Raw genomic sequence first — 27,435 nt, forward strand, 5'->3', positions numbered from 1 at the left:
TGAATGGAGTTGATTTTACGTTCAGGAGGGCCAAATGAAGGACATTGATCCAAGGTAAAGACCCAGAAAGCCTAGCTAATTCCATTTTTTATGGCATTAGTTTTTTTCGAGACCATAAGATTGGGGATGATAAGAACAACGAAACCTTTGAAAAATAGGAAAAATTGTACATCTGTCCCGTGTTAAGCCAGGTTGAGTAGAGAAACAAATCCAGAGACACTCATATACAAGGGGGTACCCCACAAAAAATGGAAAACACTGCTGGGTGTAACTTTTGTAGTACGCATTTTTCCCGTTAGGTGAGCATTGAACAACTCACTTGGAGTTAGTGCACCCAGTGGCTTTGCCTGGGAAGGTTCTGTGTAGTCAGTGAATTTCGCTGTAAAAGCAGTTTCACTGGAATCTCCTTTTTTTGTGATGACCAATTTAAGAGAACAGAGTACAGCTGTGAAATTTTGTTTCCTACTTGGGAAATATGCTGCAGAAACTGTTGTGATGTTGAACACAGCTTACAAGGACAGCACTATGGGAAAACCTCAAGTGTACTGTGGTTTTCTCATTTCAAAAAAGGTGAAACATCGATTGATGACAAATCTCATTCTGGACATCCATCAACTCCCCTAATGGATGAGAATGTTGACAAAATTCGTGCATTTGTGTCTCAAGACCAACTACAGACCATTGAGGACACGGGGAAGTTATCTGGACTATCTGGGAGCTTGGTTTAGTGAATTGTAATGGAAGATTTGGGAATGAGATGGGTCGCTGCAAAATTTGCTCCTTAGGTTCTGACTGACTAGGAAAAAAAGAGTATTGAGTGGAAACATGCTGTGTTTTGAAAGAACAGCTCCAAAGCAACTCAGATGTTTTTTCCAAGGTCATTACTGGTGATGAGACATGGTGCTATTCTTATGACCTCCAAACCAAACATCAGTCAAGCCAGTGGAAAGCGCCATCATCACTCCTCCCCCGCCCCCCGAAACAACTCACCAAGTGAAATCAAAGATCAAGACGATGCTCATTTGTTTTTTTTTTTATGTTTGGGGCATAGTACATTTTTAGATTGTTCCACCGGGTCAGACTGTTAATCAAGCTTTTAAATTAGAGGTTCTGAAAAGATTGCATAACTGTGTGACAAAAAAGGCCTGATTTTTGCCAGACGGGATTGGTTTTGCCACCACAACAGTGCACCTGCTCACGCAGCCATCTCAGTGCACTAGTTTTTGGCAAAAAACAGCATGCTTCTGTTGCCCCACGCACCTTACTCACCTGACCTTGCTCTGTGTAACTATTTTTTGTTTCTGCGAATGAAGACGGACAATTATTTGACAACATAGAAGAGGTGAAGGAGAAAATGAGGGAGGTGCTGTCAGCCATCCAAACAGATGAGTTTGAAAAATGTTTGCAAGAATAGGATCACATATTTGACAAATGTATTAAGTGTAATGGAGAGTATTTTGAAGGTGATAGTTGTTTGTAAACATATTGAAATATGGCCCCAATCCTAACTACGTGGACAGTCTCCCCTCCCCCCAAAAGAATTCACTTCAGAGGACAGCACTGACACTACAGCTCAGGGCAAGGGACATGTCTGATCAGAGCGCACAGGAGCAAATGAAGAGGAGGAAGGGAGAGTGCAGCGCATCCTGGCCCACCAAGCCTTGAGGATGATCTCCCTGCTCAGAGCAGCCAGTGCACAGAGAAGACCATATGGCCAGTCTCACTATGAGATACAACATCCCTCACTGACCCATAGCACTATGGGGGATAATACTGGAGAGAGAATGCGGGAATTGCGCCCAATCTGACCACACCACACTGAGGCAAAACACTAAGGGTGTGCAACAGAACAGCAAGGGGAGCAGAGCAAGGAAGCCCCAAGGGAATTCCAAAAATAGACTTTGGGGCCAGGGCGTGACACCCCATCAGATTTGACTGGAAAACACTCCTTACAAACAGACCTTGACCTATTCACAGACTTTTCCTTTTTTTTTTGGCCATTGTTTTGTTTTCTTTGGTTGCTTTGTTTTGCGCTGTCTTGTTATTTGTGCATATTATAATCTCTGCAGGTCTATCAAGATAAGATAGGATAAACAATCTGGTGGAGAAAACAGTGGGCCCGACAGTTCCGGGGGGCGGGGGGGACATGGGAGTGGGGGAATTAGAAGAAAGGAAGTGGGTATTAACAAACCCAGGGACAAGGGAACAAAAGTGATTCAAAATTGATGGCGAGGAGGGTGTAGGGTGCCTGGTAGGGCTTGATCAAGGGCAATGTAACTGAGAGGAATTACTGAAACCCAAATGAAGGCTGACCATGATTGTGGGACAGAAGGAAAGTAAAAGGAAATAGAGGAAATAACTAAGAGGCAAAGGGTATTTATAGAGGTCTAAATATAGGCATGTACATATAAACATTTATATATGACAATGGGGCAACACATCTATATGCATATATTTATAGGTTTAGTATTAAGGTAGCAAATAAACAAGAACACTTTGTTCTATCACTGAAGAAAAAGCGGGTATATAAGAAAATGTGATGAAGAAAGCTGATGGTGCCCAGCTATCAAAAGATATAGCATGTTGGTCTTCAAGGCTTGAAGATAAACAAGTAGCTATCTAGCTGAGAAACTGCAAAGCTCACATGGAAGAAGCACGCCAGCCTGTGTGATCACAAGGTGTCATTGGGATCAGGTATCAGGCATCAAAGAACAAAAAATCATCATTGTGAATGAGGGGGAGTGTAAGTGGACACCCAAAGCCCATCTGTTGGCCACTGGACATCACCATACAGAAAGGTTGCAGGGAGGAGATCAGCCAGTCAGGGTGCAGTATAGCAACGATGAAACATACAACTTTCCTCTGGTCCTTTAATGCTTCCTCCCCCTACTATCATGATCCCAATTCTACCTTACAAATCTGACTAGACCACAGGATGTACACTGCTACAGATAAGAACTAGAAACACAGGGAATCCAGGACAGATAAACCCCTCAGGACCAATAATGAGAGTAGTGCTACCAGGAGGGGAAGGGGAAGGTGGGGTAGAAAGGGGGAACTTATCACAAGGATCTACATATAACCCCTTCCTGGGGGATGGACAACAAAAAAGTGAGTGAAGGGAGATATCAGACAGTATAAGACATGACAAAATAATAATTTATAAATTATTAAGGCTTCGTGAGGGAGGGTACATGGAGGAAGGACGAAAATGAGCTGGTACCAAGGGTTCAAGTAGACAGCAAATTATTGAGAATGATGATGGCAACAAATGTACAAATGTGTTTGACACGAATGTATGTATGGATAGTGATAAGAGTTGTACGAACCCCCAATAAAATGATTTAAAAAAATAAAAAAAAGAGGAGCTGATACCAAGGGCTCAAATAGAAAATAAATGTTTAGAAAATAATGATCTTAACATACGTTCAGATCTCCGGGAAAGCCGAGATTCCTGGCATCTGGCCCTTTTAGACGCAAGGTAGCAGGCCCATGAGCAGAATCACCCAATTTATTAATCAAACATGGCGTGTAGTGAACAAGACAAGCTGGGGCAAGCATTTGAAGATGCTTTTGATGTGTTGAGGCAACATTCAACAGGCAACCTCCAGTACTCTCCAGACTACAAAAATTACCTGGCTTTCATCAACCACTGCGCTCAGGTCCGAGGGAGCCCCAGCTGCTTTGGAGTGCTACCGGCGGAGGAGCCTGCCTGTACCTGGAAAACCATCATCAATAATGTTGCAGACTACTGTGTGGAAACAAATATGCATCCATCACTGCAGAATATCGCTGAAAACCAGCTAACGCAACCTGCCTCTCTCCAGCAAAAGGTCGGAAAAGGCCGAAAGAAGCTTCGGCTGTTTGAATACCTTCTTGAATCCCTGTGTAACCCGGAGATGGCTTCTTGTATTCAGTGGGTAGATAGAAGCAAGGGCATCTTTCAGTTTGTGTCAAAAAACAAAGAGAGACTTGCAGAACTTTGGGGGGAAAGGAAAGGCAACCGGAAGACCATGACTTACCAGAAAATGGCCAGGGCATTGCGGAATTATGGAAGAACTGGGGAAATCATCAAAATCCGGAGAAAACTAACTTACCAGTTCAGCGAGGCCATTCTCCAAAGACTTTCTCCCTCTTATTTCTTGGGAAAAGAGGTCTTCTACTCACCGTGCGTCCAACCTGAACAAGAATATCTCGGTTTAAATCATTGGAATGCAAACTATAACCATCCATGTGCCAACTACCATGAGCTAAGTGAGCCTGATTGTTAGCCATACCCACGTGTTTAATGGCTTCCTGGCACCAGAAGCTTCTACCAGCTAGGAGTCTTCCTTTAAGACAAATACTGAAGAGAAGAAAACAGTCAGTTACCTGTCGCCATCTTTGCCGAAACAGCATCCAGCCTTTACTAACATTGGTGGAAACACGACCACCTTCCTCGGTGGCCCAGCAGCATGCTGCAGACAGCGGGGACTTTAGACTCTGTTCCTCTGCGGCACACAACATCCTTCTAGATCACAACATGAGGGTTCATTTGGAAACCCCTCTAAGTAAACTGGATTTACCTTAAACACACACCTATGGCAGATTAAAGGAACTGACATCCCCCTGGGACTTAGAGGAGCAGATGATGATCCCAAGCTTATGGATTTGGAGGTCATTGGACTATGGTTCAAGTTTCCTAATTTGAAGGTGCCCAGGAATTGGCAATTTCAGACCACCATATATTTTCTATTTTTCTTTGCTTTTAAGCTCTTTGCTTTGGTATGGCACGTCTTGTCCAAGACGCATAGTTCTGCTTGAGGTAATGAGTATTAAAAGTTTTATTGTCCTATCTCCAAAAACAAAACAAAACAAAAAAAACATACATTCAAATATTCTTGATACAATTGATGTATGGATTGTTGTAAATACTATAAGAGCCCTCAATAAAATGACCTAAAATATATTGAAATATATAGCTTTGGGAGGGAAAAAATTGCAGTCTATTTTGGGGTGCCCCTTCATATGTATAAGAGAAAGCTTTATATCAAGAAGTGATAGCATATTAAGAAGACATCCCAGCCCATCCAGATAAAGTCCTTAAGTCTTACACTAGTTCATAAACCTCTCTTCAGACTCACGCAGCCTCATGCAATGTTGCATCATGCAGGGAGATCATAGGCTGGTGGCTACAGAATCTTGTTTACCCAGTGGCAGAGGAAACATCACAGGCTCTGGCAGGTCTCAGCCATGTGGCTCTCCAACAGGAAGGTGAAGCCGAGAGAGAAAAAGACGCACCTCCAGGGAGCCATTTATTTCAGTGGCACCTTCAAATGAGGTCATCAAACTGACCTGATTGACAGGCTAAACCCCACCCATATCTTCATATGGGTGCTGAGTTGGCACAAAAAACCTCAGTATCAATGTCCTTAATAACGTCAAGTAAAGTAAGTTCCCATGCCATTGCAAAGAATTGTTGGTACTTACCAAGTGGGAATTATATTTGCAAGAAGTTCCTTACCTACAAAGATTCAGTGTTACAATGATTAGGAAAGTCTTTTGCCCAGTGTGAAAATCAACAAGTAATAAATAATACAAATTTATAGTCATTTGAAGGAAATTGTATAAAAACGAATTGCTATCCAAGCAATTATGTTAGGATAGATCTGAGAATTAATGGATCATTCTGAGATGAAACTTTAAAAGGTTTGCCTGGGTTTGGGTAGGAACAAACTGAGCAGTGAGAGGCCACATGCTCAGCAGCCTCAAACAATTGTCCCCACCAGCCCTTGGTTGACTTAGGAACTTTTATGGCTGGCTGGCACCATAGAGATGTGATAGCTGGGGTGCACAGGTCTTTGATGATGCCCTGTCAATAATTTAGTAATCAAAATTTGTTTTTATCCCCTCCTTATCTTAATCTCTTCATTCTTAGCCAACTGGTGGTGGTTTAAGAGTTTTTCTAAAGTTAGTCCACTAAGATTATGTTCATCAGTAAACCTAGAAATGTAATTTAGGAACAGGAAAAAAATCTTGTTGATAGTTAGGAATTATGGTACAAGCATGGTTGCTTGTACAAGAAGTTTAGTTTGGTTGCAGCTTCCCGTGCAATTTGTATAGAAGCTGGTTGGGAGGCTTTCAGATATTTATAGGGATTAGGCTAGTAAAAATATTGAAATTAAGAATCCCAGTTCCTTTTTTAAAAAATCATTTTATTGGGGGCTCATACAACTCTTATTGCAATCCATACATTCATCTATTGTGTAAAGCACATTTGTACATTCGTTGCCCTTATCCTCAAAACATTTGCTCTCCACTTAAGCCCCTGACATCAGCTCCTCATTTTCCCCCCTCCTTCATGAACCCTTGATAATTTATAAATAATTATTTTATCATATCCCTTCACCCACTTTTCTGTTTTCCATCCCCCAGGGAGGAGGTCATAAGTAGATCCTTATAATCGGTTCCCCTTCTCTATCCTACTCTCCTTCCACCCTCCCGATATCACCACTCTCACCACTTGTCCTGGAGGGATCATCTGTCTTAGATTCCCTGCGTTTCCAGTTCCTATCTGTACCAGTGTACATCCTCTGGTCTAGCTGGATTCGTAAGGTAGAATTGGGATCATGATAGTGGAGGGGGGGGGAAGCAGTTAAGAACTAGAGGAAAGTCGTATGTTTCATCATTGCTGCACTGCACCCTGACTAACTCGTCTCCTTCCCGTGACCCTTCTGTTAGGTTGTGTCCAGTTGCCTACAGATGGGCTTTGAGTCCCCACTCCACACTTCCCCTCATTCACAATGATATGATTTTTTTGAAGAATCCCAGTTCTCTAGTAGTCACAAAACCCTAGAAACCATACCATTGTTTTTTAGTTCTAGGGATAGAGAAAGCGAAAATGCCTTCCTTTTGTTTGGGGTGCAAAGAAATACCGTCTGCAGAAATTATGAGTATTAGATAGGAGGGGTCTTTAAAGATTTGGTGGGAAAAAATTCATTACCTTTTCATTCCATTTCCTATGAATTTTTTTAAGCCCCCTTATATTCAGTGAAGATTGAGATAACTACCATTTTTCTTTAGAAACTTTATGCCCCCCAGTGGCCACACATTTAAAAAAATATTCCGCTTTCAACAGTACAGACTTGTTGAGAGTTTGAGCATATTACTAAATCATCAACATATGGTAACTGTTTAGCTACATTCTTAAATTGCGCAAGTTTTAAGTCAGCATGGAGATTTGATAAATAAACAAGAGATCCATTCAATCATCAGCACGTTACTGTCCAAGTAAATTGGTGATTCTCCCAGGTAAAGGCAAATAAATTTTGGCTTGCTTGTAAGGTGTGCAAGAACACTCACAAAAGTGCTATAAAGATCAATTCAGTCAAATAGGTAGCATCCAGGAGAACAGTAGAAAGGAGTACGTAAGAATTTCAGACCACAGGAAATCTAGGAATAGTGATTAGATTGGGAGCCTGCAAATCCTAAATAAACCTCCAATCTTTAGTTTCTTACCAGGCACTACGGGGGTATTAAAAGGGCTGCTGCAGGTAGCAATTAATCTTTCATAAATTCCTGAACAACGAGATCTTGTCCTTTCACTCTTGTTTGAGGAGATACTGAGAAATTTTTGGCAGTGGCTTAGATGTGTTTGCCGGTATTTGGATCTTGATGGGTTCCTGTAAGCCTTGCCCCACATCAGTATGTGTGACCCTTAGCTTTACAGGAATGACTAGGAGGGAAAAGGATGGACGGAACTGGGTTAGAAGAAATTACATGATTTCTGTGCATGAATAATTCTTGCAAATAGTAAACATTCTTTTCACCTTTGATTCAAATTCTCAGTATTTCAAATACTTCATTAAGGGTTTCTGGGACAGCAGGAAAGTTCAGTAATATTTCTCCCTTTTCCATGAACTGTAAATGATTTCAATGGGTAAAAGGTCTTGACCTGATGAATTAATAAGAGTATTAAGACTAAATAAGAAGAGGTGAAGTCAGTCTTCTTCAGAGCCAATTGATATAGAGACAGGGTTCGACTGAGTTGACACGTTCCTGGTGTAAGACTCACAGTAGAGGTTTTTTTCTACTTCTGGGCAGGTTTTTTGTAAGAAAATTGGGTCAATAGAAGGCAAGGTGGTTCTAATATCAGATAGAAAATTATAAGCTTTTCTATTAATACCAAAAGCAGTTCCTCCATGAGAACTTAATAGCACCGTGGGACAGGTCCTGCTGATTTCCCAGCGCTCCCTCGTGCACACGCGTGAGCGGATGTCTGTCTGGCTGAGAGGTTTCCTTTCTTTGGTTCAGGTCCTTTAGTTTGTAGCGCCCGTTGCTCTTATTGCCAGGTAGCTTTTTTACCGAATGAGAGCTGTCCGCTGTGGACTGCTTTAAATTGAGCTGAGGTTTTGTTGGTTGCATCTGTGGTTATTGTAATTGTCCAGCCATCCATTTATTGTATTTATTTTGCTTTTTCTGTTCTAAAGTTTGAGCTAGTTTAAAGGATAGACGAGTCAGTTCATTAATGGGAACTGTTTTCCAGTGAAATTGGTGGCATTTGATTACTTTAGATTGCTCTGGATGCAAGCCATCTAAACCACGAAATTGAAAGCATTCAGCCCCAGTTTCAGTGAGTTCCAAACCAGAGTGCTCAGTAAAAACTTTCGTTAACTAATCTGTACAGGGCTACTGTGAATTGGAATTAATTCGATGGCAGTGAGTTTGTTTGTTTTGGTTGCTTATAGTTATAAACATTTCCATCCTTTTCTTGATACAGCTTTGGAATTTTGCCCATTCTGTTTTTCAGGAAAATGCCATTAAGGATTGCATCCAACAGCAGTTTCGATATAGCTTTTGTTTATCCTAATTATTTAATGTTCACACACTCGATTGTATTGTAGAATATCTTTCTCGATGTCTCCAATTAGCCTCTTTCATTCATAATTGGGCTTCTCCCAGTTCTATGAACATAGTTTTTAGTTGCTGTAATTCTAACTTGACCGTCCATGTTCACAGGCGTTTGTTCGTATCCCAGATTCTGCTGTAAGTTTGGAAGGTCGTCACAAGGGTTGGGGCCTTTCTTGACTAGAGTGAAACCTTCTGACTTGGGGGAAAGGTGCCTTGTGGAAGCTTGACTGGTTCATCTGGGTATTTTACTGTGCGAGGCATTTCGGGAACAGCAGTCACAGTTTGTTTAGACAACTGATATTTTGTCCTTCAGGAAAGAAAGGAGTCCGAGGAGTGCTTCAGGAGTGTGGGAAGACGGCGAAGGGCGCAGAGTAGAGAATGCTGTTCCACTGGGGACTTGGTAGAACAGCAGCAATCTGCCACTGTGGCGCCAGAATTTGTTTAGTTAACTTAGAACCACTCCCCTGCAGAGAAGCAAGTTTGGTGTATTGCTGTCTTATATATGTTTTTAGGTGCAGTTAAAATAGATGTCTCATTGAGAATATTTAATTCGGAATCTTTTCTTTTCTAACTTGCTGTGCAAGAAAAAGAACTTAGATAATTCCAAGGAACTGTAATATAGTTACGTGCCTTTTTAAATAGCCCTTGGGACTGTTATGGCAAGCACTGGTACAAGTAGAATCATAGTGCTTGTCCGTATACCTGATAAGGTCCCCAAAGAGAACGCTATGCCCTTTGATAGGGCATTTCTCATTTTCTAGAACAGTAAAAGATTCAGACGTTAGCGCTTTTGGTTTCTGAGAGGAAAATAAAATGCTAGTGAGGAGGGATTTGCCATGAGACTGTGTTTTGCTTTATCAACGCATACTTGTTTGGTAGAGGAACTTGTCTTCTGGCCAGTGGTCATGCTAATGCTCATCCTTTCTACTGGCTTCGTCTGGCACGGTCTCTTTCAAGTGTCAGACAGACTTATTTAAAGTGCTCATTCTGTGCTCAAAGTTTTGAGGCTCAGGAGGATCTGAGATTTCTTTGTCATGAGTGACTGAACAATGTAAATTATAAAAAGGCTACATAATGTGTAAAACATCCCAGTAAAATGTACCCCCAGTAAAACAAAGAAAGTGGAGCTTGATATAGAGAGGTCATCACTCCTAAGGGCTCGCTCAGCAGAGAACCCAAAATGGCTCAGCTGGTGCCTGAGGCTGGATTGGCAAGTCCATGGTGGCCTCTGCACGCACTTTACCTTCAAACCACACATTTCTGACACCAGAAATAGTAGAAAACAAAAGTTCAAGATTCTACCAAGATAAAGCAGAGAGGTTTATTGGGGAATAACGCAACTTACAAATCTGGCAGCATCTTCTAAGGATACACAGTACTCTGAGGCATGGCGGGAGAGGTGTGCCTTCATGTAGTGCAGTGGGGGAATTTTTGGTTTCGAGTCCGAGCCAAAACTTAGAGAAGATAGTGCAGGATTATTGCGTTCTGGAGAAGTTTCTGAAGAATCCCTCCCAGTAAGTGAAGATTTTCCAAGGCAAAAGAAGATATGATGCTGCCTTACTAGTTATCAAAAACTGGGGGCATCCCATCACAGCAGACCTGTAAACAAGTTCTCTCTATTGTAGAGGAATTCTGAGAAGCCAAAACATAAGCCACATCTGAAATGAAAGGGGAGGTGTGGTCACATGCCCACCATCTTTCTGAACATCAACTTCGTAATGCAAACTGTGTAAGCATTCTTGACAGATATCTTACAAAGCTTTTGTTCCACGTTCCTGACCCCTACCCTTGTTTAGTCTAGCTCCAAGTTAAAGCAGCAGTGAGACTGAGTGAAAATGGAGTCCTAAGTAAAACGGTTTCTAATGTGGCTGTTCTCTTGGAAGAAGTGTCATCAGGTGCTTCTTGGAGGCATGAGTGATGAGACTCACAAGCACTGGGCATGGTGTCAGGAGAGAGCAGTCCCTGGAGAAGGTCATCATGGTAGGTAGAGTAAAGGGGCTGAGAAGGAGAGGATGGCCTTCAAGGAGATGGATAGATCAACATCGGGGCTCGAACAGTGGACTCAAGGACAGAAATGATTGTGGGGATGGCTCAGGACCCGGCAGTGACCCATTCTGTTGTGCATAGGGTCTCTGTGGGTCAGAACCGGCTCACTGGCATCATCCAACAACAAAACAACAATGTGGATGTGGGCCAGCCAGTTTGGTTATGCCAAACACATAAGTTGTTTTTATGCAAGGCCAAAGCAAAATACAATTGGCTAATTATACTTTTAATTGAATTAATTTTCATTTAAATTTAACAATGTTAAGTCATTATCAAAAGTAAACTTCAGAATTTAAACTAAAGAGATAGAGTAAATGGGTCCATTATGGAATGAGCTAAATTTAGGCTTATAAACCCAGAACTTCACAGTTTTAACCTCTGTTTAGCATAATCTCTTGGTGGCCTTGAGCAAGTTGCTTCACAAAAACAACACAAGCAATCAAACTGAGAATCACAAAGATGGAGAGAGATGCAGCTTTGAGAGCAGGTGGATGGGGAAAGAGCTTTCTAAGTGGTTTGTTTTTCTTAGCTTTGTAGCAATTCTGTTTTAAACCTAATTTATCTGCCTTATATATTGTGCTTTCTGCTATGTTTTTGTTCAGTTTCGTTACTTACAAAGACACACCAGGTCTTCTGGAAACAGTTTATGAAGTAATAAATGTATAGGTCTAGGATTTGAAAAAATGGTGTAAAGTAAAACTCTTTGTTCATATATAAAAGACATTCTTTGATGGCTTTATTGTTCACCAAATCATTAACCTCACAAACTCGTATGAAACATCATTGAGGAATGGCCCACACTCATTGACATTTAGCTGATAAGAATATAAGGAATTTTATAGTTTGTGCTTGTGGTTGAAATAATTACACCCTCAATTATTGTCTGGAGAATAATATGCATTTTGCAGTGCTCTAGGGCAGGAGTCATTTTTTGCTTAAAGATGCATATAATCCAGGGATTTAGCCAAGTGACTTTTAAATGGAAATTGAAGAAGCATTTTAAAAGTTCTTTTTATCTTTTCTCTACCTGATATTACTCTGTCAAAGAAAACAGATTTTGCCAGCCATATTTCAGTGCCCACTGGACTGCCTTAAATTTTGAACAAACCGGATTTGTAAGTCTGTTTCAGCACCACCAAAATATACTGACCATATATACTCGTGTATAGGCTGGGTTTTCCAGCACATTTTTAATGCCGTTTTTTTGTGGTAAAATTAGGTGCCTAGGCTTATATTCAGGTCTGCTTATACTCAAGTATCTATGGTAGTTTTTAATTTTTTTCTTATTTCTGTGACTCATAACTTATCTTTAAAGATAAAGCTATTTTGGTTGCATTTGTATATTTTTGTTTATGATTACAATAAACTTGGAGCCTTTGAAAAATTACCATGATTATTATTGAAAATAAGGATACAGAGGTATAAATTGAATTCACATGGTGCATATCCTCACATTACAATACTTATTTGGTTATGAAAACCCATGGATAGTTGTATTCAACAGGTTATGACTATATTAAATAAAAGACAGGACAAATAGGATATATTATGATAGTTCTTAGGGATGTGAATAATAATGACCTAGTTCTAAATTCATTTTTAACTAATACCCAAGAAAATTTTGAGGAGCCAAAAATTTGAATTAATATGAGCTATAGTACAGACTGAATTTACCTCTTGCTTCCTTAAAAATCAAGAAGTAATATTACTTTCCAAAACATTATATATTTGAGTGACATTTAAAATACTAAAAATCAAAGATGAAGCACAAGAAAAATGCCATAGCAGTAAATTCCTTTTAAGGTGACTCTATGCCCGTATGATAAAATAAAATTTAGTAAAGCAGGTCCTTGAAATTCCGATTTTAATAATTTAAAAGACATCACAGTATTTTGTTTATATATATAGCAAATGTAATCATTATCTTAAATGGCATATTTTTAAGTAGCCAGAAATCAGGATTTTTAAGTGAGATTTTGTGGCTTTTGTAAAATTTTGCCACAGTACATTTTCCTTGAGATTTGTGGATTGTGAATTAAAAGGTACAAAACAGTGTGTCTTATTTTTTTACTTAAATTTTGTGTACCTTTATTATTATTGAGGAAAAACATGTTTAATTTTTACATTTCATTTTACTCATCACGTGCTTATTTTGAATAAAATTACAGGTGATTTTAAATATTCCCAGACCTCATTTTTCTTCTGAAGAAAAATGAACACTTAATGACTTAAGTCAGTTTCATTAGGGGTAATGTTTTCTTGTCTTTTTGTTCATTCACCGGAGTCCCCGGTGACCTTGGGTGTAGAGTGCTCTGAGGTGACTGATGGTTGGTGGTATTCTGTATTTTCTGGTAGCTTGCCTATTGCCTGCCTCTGGGCTCGTCATTCCCGTGTGCTGACTTAGGCAGTATTTCTTCAGTCTCTCATCTTGGGGCTTTGATGCATATGTTCTGAAGGTGGCCACAGTGACTTTGGGTAGCAGCAGATGGTAGACCTTCAGGCTGCCACCAGCTCTAGTGGTGTTAAGTTGGGAAGTTAGCGTTTGATGAAGAATCAGTAGTGCATATGAAAGGGCTTTCACTGCAGAAGTATCCTTTAATTAAAATATTAGCATACTGAAACCTTGGCCGATGCCTGGGCTTTTAAAGAAACCTAATATTAGCTATTTTCTTATAAAGTGGTTATTTGCCAATTTAATTTTAGATGTTAGTTATGCTTTCTGATTTTGTTCTTCCTTTCCTTGGCCTGCCCTACTTTCCCTACAGTTTAAGACAGATCAGCTCCTTGGATAACTGAAATCGGGATTCTTTGCAAAGCTGCAGCTGCCTGCGTAAACATGTGCGATAGACTTTGAGTTACTGGAACTTCTTCTGCCACAAATAAAATACTGAGTGGTTTGCCATCGAATATGTTTTGTTCCGCCTAGATCATAGGGAGGGGTAGCTTTTACCCCTTTCTCTACTAGTAGATCATTGAGCACAGGAGACAAAAATATCTTTACACTGGAGTGATTTAATTTTACCCTTCATGCTTCTGTCCGTCATCAGTGAAAGCACCTTTGTGAGCACGATCACCAAGAACAGACTGGTTTTCTGGTCTTACGTGCCTCTACACAGTCTATCATGTCGATGCTCTTCATGCTGAAACTTCTGATAGATGGAGATCTTGTAAGCTCAACGCAGTCTACATTTTTCTCTGTTGAGACGAGGTCCTTTTGAGGAGTAGATGAGAATGTCCTTTTGCTCTGGAGTTGCTCGGCCATGGTGCATGGAATTTACCAGCGTTCTGGTGCCAGAGAAAAGCTTCATTAGGAAGAAGTGTTGGTCTGAAAAGTTGCCTAATCGTCCTCCTCATTTTCTGCTAGTTGAATTTTTGTGAGAGCTACTTTACGAGCATGAGATTTAAAATGAGAAATTAGGCAGTAAAAACGCAATTTGAATACCATAAAAATACAAAATAAAAAATGAATTCTTAGCAGTATATGTAAATAACATCTGATTATCATTGTATGGTATTAGGGGAGGAAAGCAAGTTTGTCATTCAAAACGCTTTTTTTCTAAAAAAGGGTAACAGTACTAACTCCTGTAAAGCTGCCAAGACAAGTTTAGTTTTATCAGTCAGGTGTACACTACTTAATGGTACAGTAAGTGTAATCTTCTTTGTCTGAAATTACAAATCTCTTTGTCCGGCTTCCTTATTGTGTTGCTTGCATTCTCTTCTGGCATGCTTGGTCAGATGTGAAGTCCTGGTTGTACAACTCGCAGACCTGACGTCTCCTTCAGACTACATCCAGCAAATGTGAATAGGGAAACGCTGTAGTTGTCCAGTAGACAAACTAAAGATAGCTATTGTCTCAAATTGCTCAGTTAATTTTTCTTCATCAAAGATTTAGAGTTGAACTTAGCTTCAGAGACTGACAGGCTTCCAATGTCAGCAGTTTTGAAAAGATCAAAACAATGTGGTAACACTTGACCCCAACCGGAGAGAACCTTCCATAACACGGAGCCTTTGTGATAACATCTATCTCTTCTTGCTTCTCTAAATATATTCTTATTTATATGAGATTAAAAAAAATTGGATTCATTTGTTATACTCGTCTGTCTTTGCTGTGGTGGTGCTTAGTTAAATATTAACAAAACAAATAAATCCGTTGCCATTCATAGATTTCTAGTCTAGTGACTGTACAGGGTAGAGTGGAACTGACCTAGAGGGCTGTCAAGCCGTAACCTTTATGTGTTGGGCTGCTAACTGCAAGGTCAGCAGCTCAAAGCCACCAGCCGCTGCAGGAGAAAGATGAGGCTTTCTACTCCCAGGCTTATCACGAGTCAAATCCATTTGACTCAGTGGCAGTGAGTTTGGATTTTTTGGAACTTTTATGGAGGCACACTGCCAACTCCACCCACCCCTGTTCCCCTTCAGAATGATTTGCTGGCTTTGAACCACTAACAATTTTTGTGGCCTCAAAGTACTGAGCCACCGCACTGCTGGGCTCCTCTCGGGAAGGTACTGCTGTTGATGTGTGCCGTTGAAGCCATTCAGACTCCTAGTGACCTAGTAGAGGACAGGGTGGAACTGCCCCAGAGGGTCTCTTAGGTCTTTTCTCCTATAGAGAACCTAGTGGAGTTGACTGCAGACCTTTCAGTTAGTAGCCAAGGAACTAACTGGCCACTGACTGCCAGGGCTCTTAATTAACTAAAAGACCCAGACTCATATTCAATTGGCATTTTTCTACTATTATCATTTTAAATGAAGAGTAGGCATATCCCCTGTGTGGGTGCAAATTGGAGAAGAGATGAAAATGCAGTCGTCCTTAAGGGCTCAACTGCCCATTTCTTTACCCAGTTAGAAGCATTCGTTCTGCATATTACTACAGGGCAAAGATGGAGTAAGCGCTTCTGTTCCACCATATGCTAATGCAGTAATGCCGTGCAGTAAGTGAGTATGAAAAATGAAAGGGAGAAATCCATGAATTGTATTCTTCAATAGCTAGGCTATCCAAGGTAATTATTTCATGACCATTTTAGTACTTGTTTTATCATGAAATAAAAGATGGTTTTAGAAGTCTTTTATTGAAAAGACAATTGTATCAAATTAGTACCAAATTAGATTTTTGTCTTTATAAAGGTGAGCAAACCCGTGAGCAGTTTTTAAATTGATGTGTTCCAGTCTACAAATGAACAAATTCTGTGTGAGGGTTAAAGAAGCTATTATTTTGTCCTTTATGCTGACAGCTTCATTACAGATTGGCCTACTGTTGGCATTAAAAAAATGTTTGGCTCCTTATGATCTTTGTGCATGCAACTATAATATTAATGCAGCTCCACAGCACTGTTCATTAAGAAATGACTTTAAATGAGGTTGAAGCATGTACATTTGGAAAGATACAGATGTTAAATGCAGCCACTTTTCTGTATATACAGCCGTATGGCTAATACTTTCCAAGTGGCTGAAGCTCTTGTTAGCAGGAGTGCTGGTGTGTTAAGAATGGCTCTATAAATAACTTTAAGAACTGAAGTTGAAGGTGCTTCTTCTAAAGACTATTGTTAACTAAACATTATTGCCAAACAGATGGAAAGCATTCACCAGCCTGATGTTTTTAGGTCTAATTATATTATCACCAGGCCTGTACGGCTCAGTTGAAGAGGTGTATCCAGAGGCCAATTTATAATCATTTAGCCAACACCTGTTTAGGAGAAATTGACAGTCAAAGGGCACATTTTAAAAAAATCGCATATGTTCTTGTGTTTATTGCCTCAATGTGAACATAGTCTAGTTGCAAACAAACTTGGTTGGAGAAGAAAGTAAAGGTAAACAGAGCAGCACTCCCCAGCCATGCTTATCGATCTTCATTTAGCCTTTTTATCTGATCTGCTTCATGCTTCATGGCTAAGTGGGACCAGCGAAGAGCTATCACTCCTGATTTATGCGGATATATTCTGTTTAGTCAATTAAGAGGCTTCTGGTAGGAAGAAGAATTTCTTTTGTTGATTGTTCAGTTCCTCTGCCTTTTACTTAGTGAAACGTTTTCTATTTCATGTAGCTGTGTCTTTTAAATGGGGTTGGTTTTCTAATGAATGGATTCAAGGAGTCGCAGCTTGATATAAACACAGGTGAGCCTTAAGGAACCCCAAGTGTCTTCACATACTCGACAGCTGTTCCTTCCTTGAGTCCTCATTTGCAGATAGAGGGCGATGATGCCCTTTGGCAGTCATGGTTAACTTTCAGGTTTCAAACTCTACAAATGCGTGTCCTTGCCACGGAGGTTCAAGACGTGTGGTTAATATAGCTCAGAGGACAGTGATGGGGAGACTAGACAAACACTTGCTGTCAAGTTGATGCTGGCTCACGATGGCCCGGCGTGTTCTAAGGCTAGAACTGGGCCCCAGAAGGTTTTTACGAGTGTGTCCTTTGGAAACAGATTGCCAAGTTCTTCTTCTGAGGCACCTGACGGGGGGTTGGCTGGCCAACCTTTTGGTAATTAACTGAGTGCTTGACACATAGCACCACCTGGGGACTCCTGTAAGAAGGACAAATCTACTCCATGGGAAAATCATAATCCAGATTTTGGGGGGACCTCTTGATCCCACTAACTCTTCATTCTGTTGCTTTCCTTCAGACATACTTCTTTATGGCAGTCTTTCTATACCTCCCTTCCGTTTCTTACTGCCTGTCTGTCGCTAATGCAGAGAGGCAGTCCCCTCCCTGCAGGCCCTTCTCCCCATTGGTAATGCAGCGTTAAAGGTACCAGTGACTTCCTAACTGGCTCTGACCCTTAGTGTTTCTCCGTCCTCATCCTTCAAGGTTTCTCTTTGTTTTTTAACATAGATGATTGATAATTCTCATCTTAAGCATTCTCTTTCCTTGACACCGAATTGCTGTTTTCCTGTTGTTATTTTTAGGTACTTTTCTGGCTGTACTTTTGTTTGTTGCTGTCTTATCCATTTACAACATGAATACATGAAAAATTTCAGGCCTAGGTGGCCTAACTTAGTTATTAGCTAAGAGGAAGGGCCCCAGGGCTAGAGTACTAGGGTTTCAGTTTTACTTCTTCTACCAATTAGGTTTGCTAACCTGGGCACATTTTATGCTGGTTTCCTCGTCTGTAAAACTTGGTTAGTGAATGTTTGCCTTCCTCCTTGGATCGCTGACAGCATTGCATACTGTAATTCTTGAAGCCTAGCACACTGCCTGGTAAACATTGCTTTGAAGTATGTCCTCACAGACGCAGCCACTATCTTTATAGAGAATACTTGAATATGTATCTTTAGTTGTGATATATTTTCTGAATTTCTGTCTCGTATTGCCATCTGTCTTCCAGCCGTTTGTACTGGAATTCTTTTGCCTTCTGTTTACTAAACATTTACTATGTGAGAGCAATGTGATATAGGAATATGTTAGAGGAAATTTAGTTTTGCCTTGGACTCATTTTCTAGTGCTGCCATAGCAAATTACCACAAATTTAGCATTTTAAAACTTAGCATTTATTATCTCATAATTCTGTAAGTCAAAGTCTGAATGTGGACAGCACTGGGCTATAAATCAGGGTGTTGGCAGGAATTCTTTCTTTATTGGAAGCCTGGGGAAAACCACTTCTTTGTTCATGCAGGGTTTTTTGTTGAAATCGTTACTGTTGTAGAACTGAGGTCTCTTTCCTTGCTGACTTGACTGTCAGCCAGAGGCAGGTGTTTGCTCCTAAATCAGTCTGGGTTCTTCTCATGCTTTCTACGCACTCTTAAAGACCTCCTTCCAAATCATGCATGTGGGCCCCCGCATCCCAGAGCCAGCAAGGACACCTGCTCATACTTCAAGTGTCTCCACTTTCTCCTTCTGCTATATCCTTTATGTACTTTCTATTTATTCAAGCAAGAGAACCTCTCTGCTTTTAAGGGTTATTGTTATTGAACCCATCCACATATTCTAAGATAAGCTTCCTATTCCTATTTTAAGAACTGGAACATAGTTACAAGACTTTCTACTCACGTAAAAAGTTACAGTCTTGCAAAATGGGTGCATAAGCAAATGTGCTGAAGAAAGCTGATGGTGCCTGGCTATTAAAAGATGTAGCATCTTGAAGTTAAGCAAGCAGCCATCTCTTAGGGAAGCAACTAAGCCCACATGGAAGAAGCACATCAGCCTGTGTGATCATAGGGTGCTGACGGGAATAGGAATCAGGTATCAGAAAATCCAAAACAAAGTTATATTGAGGTAAACAATGAGGGTTGGAGTGGAGACCCAAAGTTCATCTGTAAACAGTTGGACGTCCCCTCACTGAAGGGTCACAAAGAAGGGACGAGTCAGCCAGAGTGCAGTATAACATTGATGAAATACATAGCATTCTTCTTTTTTTTTTTTTAATGTATAAGAGCTTTATCTCATTAATAATCTTATTTAAGAAGAAGCCAGCCCAGCCCAGTGCAAGCACGTGCTCTTTTTTTAAATGGAATACTTTTATTGGGGGACGCTACATCTCTTATCACAACATAACATTCTTTTTAATGCTTCCTCCCCCCACTATCATGACCCAAGTATCTTACAGATCTGGCTATCCCGGAGTATGTACATTGGTACAGATAAAAGCCCTTGACATGCGGAATATAGGACAGATCAACCCCTTAGGAACAATAGTGGGACTATCGATTCCATGAGGGTCGGGGTAAGGTAGGGGGAGAAAGGGAGAACTGAAAACAATGATTGACAGATAAACTTCCCACCCCAGGGGGACGAATAACAGAAACAGGGGTGAAGGGAGATAGCGTATGGTGTAAGATACGTAACTAATATTGATAATAATAACAATATATACTTTATCAAGGGTTCATGAGGGTTGGAGAATAGGGGAGGGAAGGAAAAAAGCAGGAGCTGATAACAAGGGCTCAAGTAGAAAGAAAATTTGAAAAGGATGATGGCAACATATGAAGGACATTACCCCCCTCCCCCCAAACCAGGAATTTCCCCCCACCCCCAAAGCTATGTATTTAATTTTTTTTTTACAAAACACTCTCTCATCATCTTCAAAGTACTCCCAAATACACTTGTCAGATCATTAGTTCCATTCTTGGATTTAACTCTTCATGTAGTCAAATTGCTGCCCTCTCATGCCCCTCTGCATTCATTGAACAGCAAAAAAGAAGTCGTGTGGAGCAAGGCAAGGTGCATAGGGCAAGAGAGGCATGCTGTTTTTTGCCAAAAAGTGGCACACTGAGATAGCTGTGCAGGCAGGTGCATTGCCGTGTGGGCGAAACCAGTCACCCCTCTGCCACAAATCAGGCCCCTTTTTGTCACACACCGTTTGTTACATAATCTTTTCAGAACCTCTAAATAGAAAGCCCGATTAACAGTCTCACCTGGTGGAACAAACTTCAGATGCACTACTAGCCAACATTTTCGTCCGTTCGGGAAGTTGATGGATGTCTAGAATGAGATTTGTCGTCAGTCGACATTTCACCTTTTTTGAAATGAGGAAACCACTCATACACTTGAGTTTGTCCCATAGTGCTGTCCTTGTGAGCTGTGTTCAGCATCACAACAGTTTCACTGGCATTTTTCTTGAGCAAAAAGCAAAATTTCAGAGCCACACACTGTTCTCTTATATTGGCCATCACAAAAAGAAGAGGTTTTGAGCGAAATTCCATTTACAAAAAAATTCACTGTGACCAGAGAGAACCTTCCCAGGCAAAGCCACTGGGTGCACTAACTCAGAGAGAGTAGCTCGATCCTCACCTAGTGGGAAAAATGTGTACTACAAAAGCTCAGCTGTGTCCAGCACAATTCCAGTTTTTTTGGGGGGTACCCCCTTGTATATACAGCCTCCTAGGAAACAATCCACAACCTTGCAAGGTTTTGCCGCTTTATTGGTGCTGTACTTGTGTCGTTAAAAGGCCGTTCCGTTGTCCTGTCAAGCTAGCTGCTTCAGGAAGATACTATATGTGGCAAGAACAGTGATCTCCATAGACACGGAGACACAAGTTTGTGTTTTTTTTTACTTTTTGGTAAAAGATGTAACCTCAAGGTAGTCCTTGGGCAGGTCTGTTGATCTGATCTGATAAATCCACTCTGACATGCCAATTTCTCCAAGGTTTTGGATGTCTTTTTCTTTAACAAACCTAGGTAGGTCTGGCATTTCAAGTTGATTTAGTGTAGAGTACTGCTTAATCCATCATGCTTCGTAAAGTTAAGGGGCAGCAAAATAAGAGGAAGCGCCTTGAGGAGATGACAACAGTGGCTGCGACAATGGCCTCAAACAGAACAATAATTGTGAGGATGGCACAGCTCAGGTAGTGTGTCACTCTCTTGTGCATCGGTTGCTATGAGTCAGAACTGACTTAACAGCCCCTCACAACAACATTGCTTACTTAACCCTTCAGTGACTGAACTAAATAAAGCATTAGATTATTTCCTAATCTAAACCCTGGAACCAAACCATTGAATGAAGTACCTGTGCTTGGTAGGCCTATATCAGTAAACTCAGCTAGATCCAGATTCATGTTCATTGCACTTTTATCCCACACCCTTAGTAGCCACTCTCATACACATATCCCAGATTTCTGTTGATACATATTAAAATCAAGCAGTTCTTTTGGATTGTGGCATATGTTCTCTTGGGTCACATATTTACGTTTTTGAGTTTGCTGGGGCAAAAATGGGGAGTAAGGGTAGTCTTGGGGGCATTCACCAATGTCTTCTAAGATATTTATCTTAGGCAATTGCCCAGGTGATACCCTAAGTGCCATCCAGGTAATATCGCAAACAAAGACTCATATGAGAGTAAGAAGACTGGTTCTGTTGGCAGAAGTCATTCAGTAGAATATAGGGCTTTGGTATCCTCAGTTTCGGGATTATCTACCCTTACGTTTCCATCCCACATTTGAGAAGCCCATTTCTTTCAATCACTGCACACACTTTAACTTCAGATACCATCTGAGGCTGGGAATTCAATTGGTGTTACCGTTCAGTCACTCTGTAATAAAACTCTTGGCTTGGTTTTTGTCAGTCTTTGTATCTGCTCTGTTATTACAAGAAATAAGATGTCCTTTTAGTTCACGAAGTGGAATTTTCAGGTCTTGTATGTAGAACTCGAACTTTGAGTCTGAAGCTTTGAGACTTTTTTTATACCACCATTTATACCACATTGTCAAGTAAATGTAACACCAACCAGCTAGTTTCTCCCTTTGAAAATATTGTGGAAAGTATCAAATAAGCAATTACTCAGAACCTCCTCTTCCACAAATATTTGATCTATTGGTGTTGAAATTTGCATATTGCTATTACCACTTCATGCCATGAGTTAGCAGTGCCCTCTTTACTACTGGAGACAGAATCATCAGTTGCTTTTAAGACTAGCCAGACTTGAGAACCACTTCGGGAAACCCGTCTTTATGGTTTTGTTATTTCAGAACCGATGTCTATACCCAATGTATTGAGTTGCTTTTCTAGAGGAGCAAATGCAGTGAGATACACACACACATACACACACACACCTCACTTTGAAATATGTGCGTGTGTGTGTGTGTCACTGGTTTTGCTCCTTGAGAAAATGCATTGGACTTTAGTCCTCATGCTCAGAAGTTCAAAATCACCAGCAGCACTGTGGGAGAAAGACTGGACTTTCTACTCCCGTAAACAGTTATAGTCTTAGAACCCCACAGGTGGCCACGGTGAGCCAGCATCCACCCTATGACAGTGAGTGAGTGAGATATTTGTAGATGTATAAGTACATAGATAGATAAAGATTCGTTTTAAGGAAATGGCTCATGTAGTTGTGGAGACTGACAAATCCCAAATCAGGTGTTGGTCTGGAGGCTTTTCCTGACTCACATTGTTGATTAGATGATGAACCAAAATCAGCCAGTTTTTGTAAGAGCTGGCAAATCCCCAAATTTCCTGGCAGGTGGCAGACTGCTAGCTCATATCCCAAGAACAGAAGGTCATAGGATGATGAGTCAGTTGTGGGCTTAAGATTGGGTGAGCTGTCCCAGAAAATCTTTATATATAATGTATGCAGACCACGCATCCTCTTTGAGGTTCGTATCAGATCACAGAAGGATTACATAATATCTGCCAAACCACAGCGAATTCTGACTTCACCAAGTGGACACGTAAACGGTTTCACACTAACTGTTTCGCTGGCGAATGTTGAGCAGCCACTCGCTGGAAGGGAAACACAGCTCCAGTTTGCAGCGTGTGCTAATTTCTGTGGTGTAAATATGCCCACCCCGTCAGTTTCAGCCTGTGACAGCCACCTGATAATAGAGCGGTTGCAACATAGCTTTTATGAACTTTCAAGGTTAAGTACTATCTGACCTTTTACAGAAAGGCTGTGTACCCTCTGTTACGGTGTCTCCAAAATTACAATAAGTTAACGTGGCAGGATAATCCCCTGTCTCTATTTGCTCCTTTTACTCCTCCGGATGCAGGAGGGGCGGGGTAGCTCAATATGTGCTATCATGAAGGGCCTTAAGGCCATTTTATGAATTTTGCTCTTTTTCTCAGAATGAGATGGAAACTTGATGAGATGTAATGTATATTTCGAAGGGAAGATCTTTCCTGCTATGTTGGGAATGGACAGAAGATCTCAGTTGGGAGGCCATTGCTGTAATCTAAGTAAGAAGCAGAGTTCTGTTGGAGCAGAGTAGAATCTACCTTCAAGTGGTGAGGGCTGTTCGTCTGGTTTGGATCTATTATGAATGCTGGGCTCACAGGATTTGCTGATAGCAGAAGCCGAGGGTCGGTCTGAGGATGGCGCTAAACGACTGTCCTTAGTCTAGAGCACATAAACTACCATGTAGGGGTTTGGGAAGCAAACTGGGACTTCAGTCATTCTTAGGAAATTTTTTCTCCTTTACTATTTCTGTCCCCGTGGCCCCTCAGTCTGTGTGTCGCTCTCTCTATATATTCCATGGTCAAAATTCTTTTTTAAAATGAATTTTCCTTTACTATTAAGAAATAGACTTTAATTTACAAAACATAGTAATATCTCAAAAATTTGGCATTAAAAAAGGGAACAACAATAAAGTCTATTTTGAATATATTTCTGTGGCTTGGTAGTTGAGAAAAAAAACTTAGTCAGAAACAACAGTTTTGGCAGGTCAATTCCAATGTCTCCCAAGCCCTTAAAGTTTAGTTTCAAAAGTTATGTTTCATTATATATTGTTGGTAAATTATTATTTACATGTTTTACATAGGTTTTACTTGTAATGGACACACGGACAGAACAGACATTCATTTTAAAAGTAAGTATATAAAAAAAGTAAGTATAATTTGTAGGCTTACCAAATTTAAATACTTATTTTCAAATTATGCTTATGAAAGAAGATATGTTATTTAAAAATCATTTTATTAGGCTGTAACCCAGAAACCATATGATTCATTTATTCAGTTGTATCAAGAAGTGTTGTACAATCACTACCATGATCAGTTGTTTTGTTTTTTTCCATGATCAGTTTAAAAATATTTTTTCCCTTGTATTTCTTGGAAGCCTTAATATAGTTATTATCTTTATAGATTCACCCATCCTGGGGCTCGCATACAAAAAAAACCAAAACCATAGAAAAATACATAACGGAGAGTCAAGACAGCTACTAACAATAACAAAATACAGCAGAGATAAACCCCAGTGTAAAAGAAAACAAAATATTAAAAACTCAAAATATGACAAAAGGGAGATCAGATGATAAAGGTTTAACCATTCAAGTCTGATGTTTCATTTTAATCTACTGTAACAACCTCTACCAGGCTATTTCCATCCTCGATTCTGGTCAGAGGGCAGTCATCAGAGGCCCGATCCTGCAAACGTATTTTGGGCTTCCATGGCCACCCATACCGTCCAGCAATCCAGAATTTCACAATCTAAGCTCTGACGCCATTCCCTCCTTTGCAGTTGGGTTACATTATTTACAATCCTGCATCATGTTGTTTGGTGTTCTTATTCCATGTGGGCTAAGATATATTATTTTTTAATGTGGGTGTTTTGCATATTCTCTTATATTTGTGGTGATTGGTATTTATATTTTGTATGTTCTCCCACCACACACATTTTTAGAAGATGAAGTAATAATTTGGGTAACTTGGAAAACATTGGATGCTGTCTAAGGGCAGTTAAATATTTCTGAAATACATTTAAATAATTTATGAAAACTGCACACAATTTCCCCTTTGATTAAGACTACAGTTCTTAGAGTGAAATTTTGCCTTGTAAAGCCTTTGTTGCAGGCATTTCACAAAGTGTTATCTACGTCCTTGGCCCTCTTTTGATCTAAATTAAATTTTGATTCAGTTTATAACATAACTAAATGAGTAGAAGAAAACCAAGCCTCCATTTTCTTATTTCAAAATTATATTGGAAATGGATTACGACACTACAAACTATAAAAACATCCTAATTTACGTATTTTCACAGCATCCATATAGGTAGATGGATTAATTTTCTACTTTTTCTAATACCTTTTCTCTGACTTTTCAAAATGGTCATAGGTCACAATGACTGACTGAAACCCAGCTTCTGTTATATAATAGACCTTATCACTAGCATTTCCACAGTTTTTTAAACCAGGGTTTGTCACCAGAAAACGTGCCTTTAGAGGACACTTAATAATCTTTGTGCTTTTTTTGAAAATTTAAATGGCCTGTTTAAGGCAGGCATATCTTTTGTGTCTCAGGAATTAGAATTGATCTCACAATGTCTATCGCTTTAAAGATGTACGCAAGGAAAATAAAACTTAAGAAAAGGTCACAGAGAAATAACTGCATGTCATCCTGATGACTTAGTTTGAGAGCATCTCTAATAAAAACACTGACCCACGTAATTGATTTTAATGGCAGCTTCGTGGCATCTTCTGTTCTCTGGATCCTCGCCAGATGCCATCAGCAGAGCCTCCGGGGACGGGGGCATAGAGCAGCAGTTGAGTGGTTTCTCTGAAGCCCAGAGTAACTGGGATAGATTAGTTTGGTTGATAAACAGAGAGCACAGCAGGCTCCAAAGGCAACTGAGGGTACAACTGACCTTTTTGTTCTCTGTCAGGGTCTCAGGAAAAGCAGTGAATACAGCGGGAACAGAAAGACCATCATCCCCCGCTGTGTGCCCAACATGGTGTGTCTGCACAAGTACATCATCTCAGAGGAGTCGGTATTTCTTGTGCTGCAGCATGCGGAAGGTGGGTTTGTAGTGTACGTTGTGGATGAAGTGAAGAATGGCACCTACTTAGCCTTTCAGTGTAAGTCGTAATGGGCTTCTCACACTGTCGTTTCCTGAGCAGATAAGATGTATGAAACACATGTAAGAAACCGGTGTCTTATTCCTCTGCTCTGCCTCCCTGCTTTGAGTTGTGAGGGCAAATGAAAACCCAGAGGAGCTGCAGATTCCATTTGAACTGTCTTAACGTTTCTGAAATATATTTGAACGCTTCCTTTCTCTCAGGATTGACGTAATATCTTGAGGACTTTAGTGTGCTAAGAGAGCCAGGATGTATGTTAGGAATTTTATTTCACTTTCTTGGTCTCTGCTAAAAGGATACGTTAATGTTAGATGTCTGAAATAAAAAGCATCCCCTGAAGAGCTAATTAATTATCTTCTTTTTTAGAAGGTAAGGGTGTTTGCTTAACATTTGACATTACCTCGTAATTCTGATCTGGGTTTGGACGAATACAGCCCGTGGCATCGCATATGGTGACAAAGCAGAAGCATAGTGCTCTCTGCCTGCAAACTACTGATGAAATTCAGCTCTTCGTAGAGGGAACAGGTGGCCAAAAAAAGAGAGCGTTTCGATTTGTTTTTGCCCTTTATAGGTACTTTAAATAAATAATCTTTTGTTGACTGCATAGAAGTACAAAGTCACTTAGTTAACACTGACTGTTAGCTTTTAGGAGGTGCTCTTAAAATAGTGGGGAGTTCTTCTTCATGCCCCGTGAAGGTATTAGTGTCATTACACTATGGAAGCTAAAGACACTGCGCCTTGCTAATAGGCATAGCATTTGAATTCAATGCATTTTCCCAGGGAAGGAGTCATTGCTATTTGGAATGAGGTCTCTCATGATAACTAATGCAAGATTTTTGACGGGGCAATAAACTATTCATATTGTTTATTATGAAGTACAGCGCAAGATGACTACAGATGGAGGGAAGACCTCCATATGCAGTGGTTAATAGGAAATTCAGAAGGGGCTCCATGGTCTCTCAGGTATTAAGAGAGTTAATTGCGTGTGTGAATTGGATAACTAATTCACCTTTGTTCAGACATTACAGACAGCTTTTATCGGAGGATACCAGTGCATTACAGACATTATTGAATTAGAGGTCATGTCATCTGATAGCGAAATACAGCCACCTCTGGTGTGGAACAAAATAACTTGCGTAGTAATAATCCATAATAATTTAGAACAAGGTCAGTGGGATGAATGTAATTATAGTCAATATTCTATTACCCGGTGTGGATTATTCATGCTGGAGATTATCTGTGGTAAAATTTCAATCCTCGCGCTCCCTTGCTCTTTACAGCTCTATCTTCC

At 40.3% G+C, this 27,435-nt stretch overlaps 1 protein-coding gene and 1 pseudogene across 6 annotated transcripts in view; both read left to right on the forward strand.

The window, feature by feature from the left end:
- The window catches only part of RPS6KC1 (ribosomal protein S6 kinase C1), a 216,641-nt gene that overhangs the window by 149,377 nt on the left and 39,829 nt on the right, over positions 1–27,435 (forward strand). For all 6 annotated transcript variants that reach the window (XM_075530269.1, XM_075530262.1, XM_075530275.1 and 3 more), the window contains 2 exons: positions 24,117–24,164; positions 25,952–26,084. In XM_075530269.1, the coding sequence (XP_075386384.1) occupies positions 24,117–24,164; positions 25,952–26,084 (181 nt within the window). The remainder of the gene's footprint in view (positions 1–24,116; positions 24,165–25,951; positions 26,085–27,435) is intronic.
- On the forward strand, positions 3,525–4,271 carry LOC142437375 (transcription factor Spi-C pseudogene; annotated as a pseudogene).

This window comes from Tenrec ecaudatus, chromosome 1 (assembly GCF_050624435.1).
Source record: "Tenrec ecaudatus isolate mTenEca1 chromosome 1, mTenEca1.hap1, whole genome shotgun sequence".
Lineage (NCBI taxonomy): Eukaryota > Metazoa > Chordata > Mammalia > Afrosoricida > Tenrecidae > Tenrec > Tenrec ecaudatus.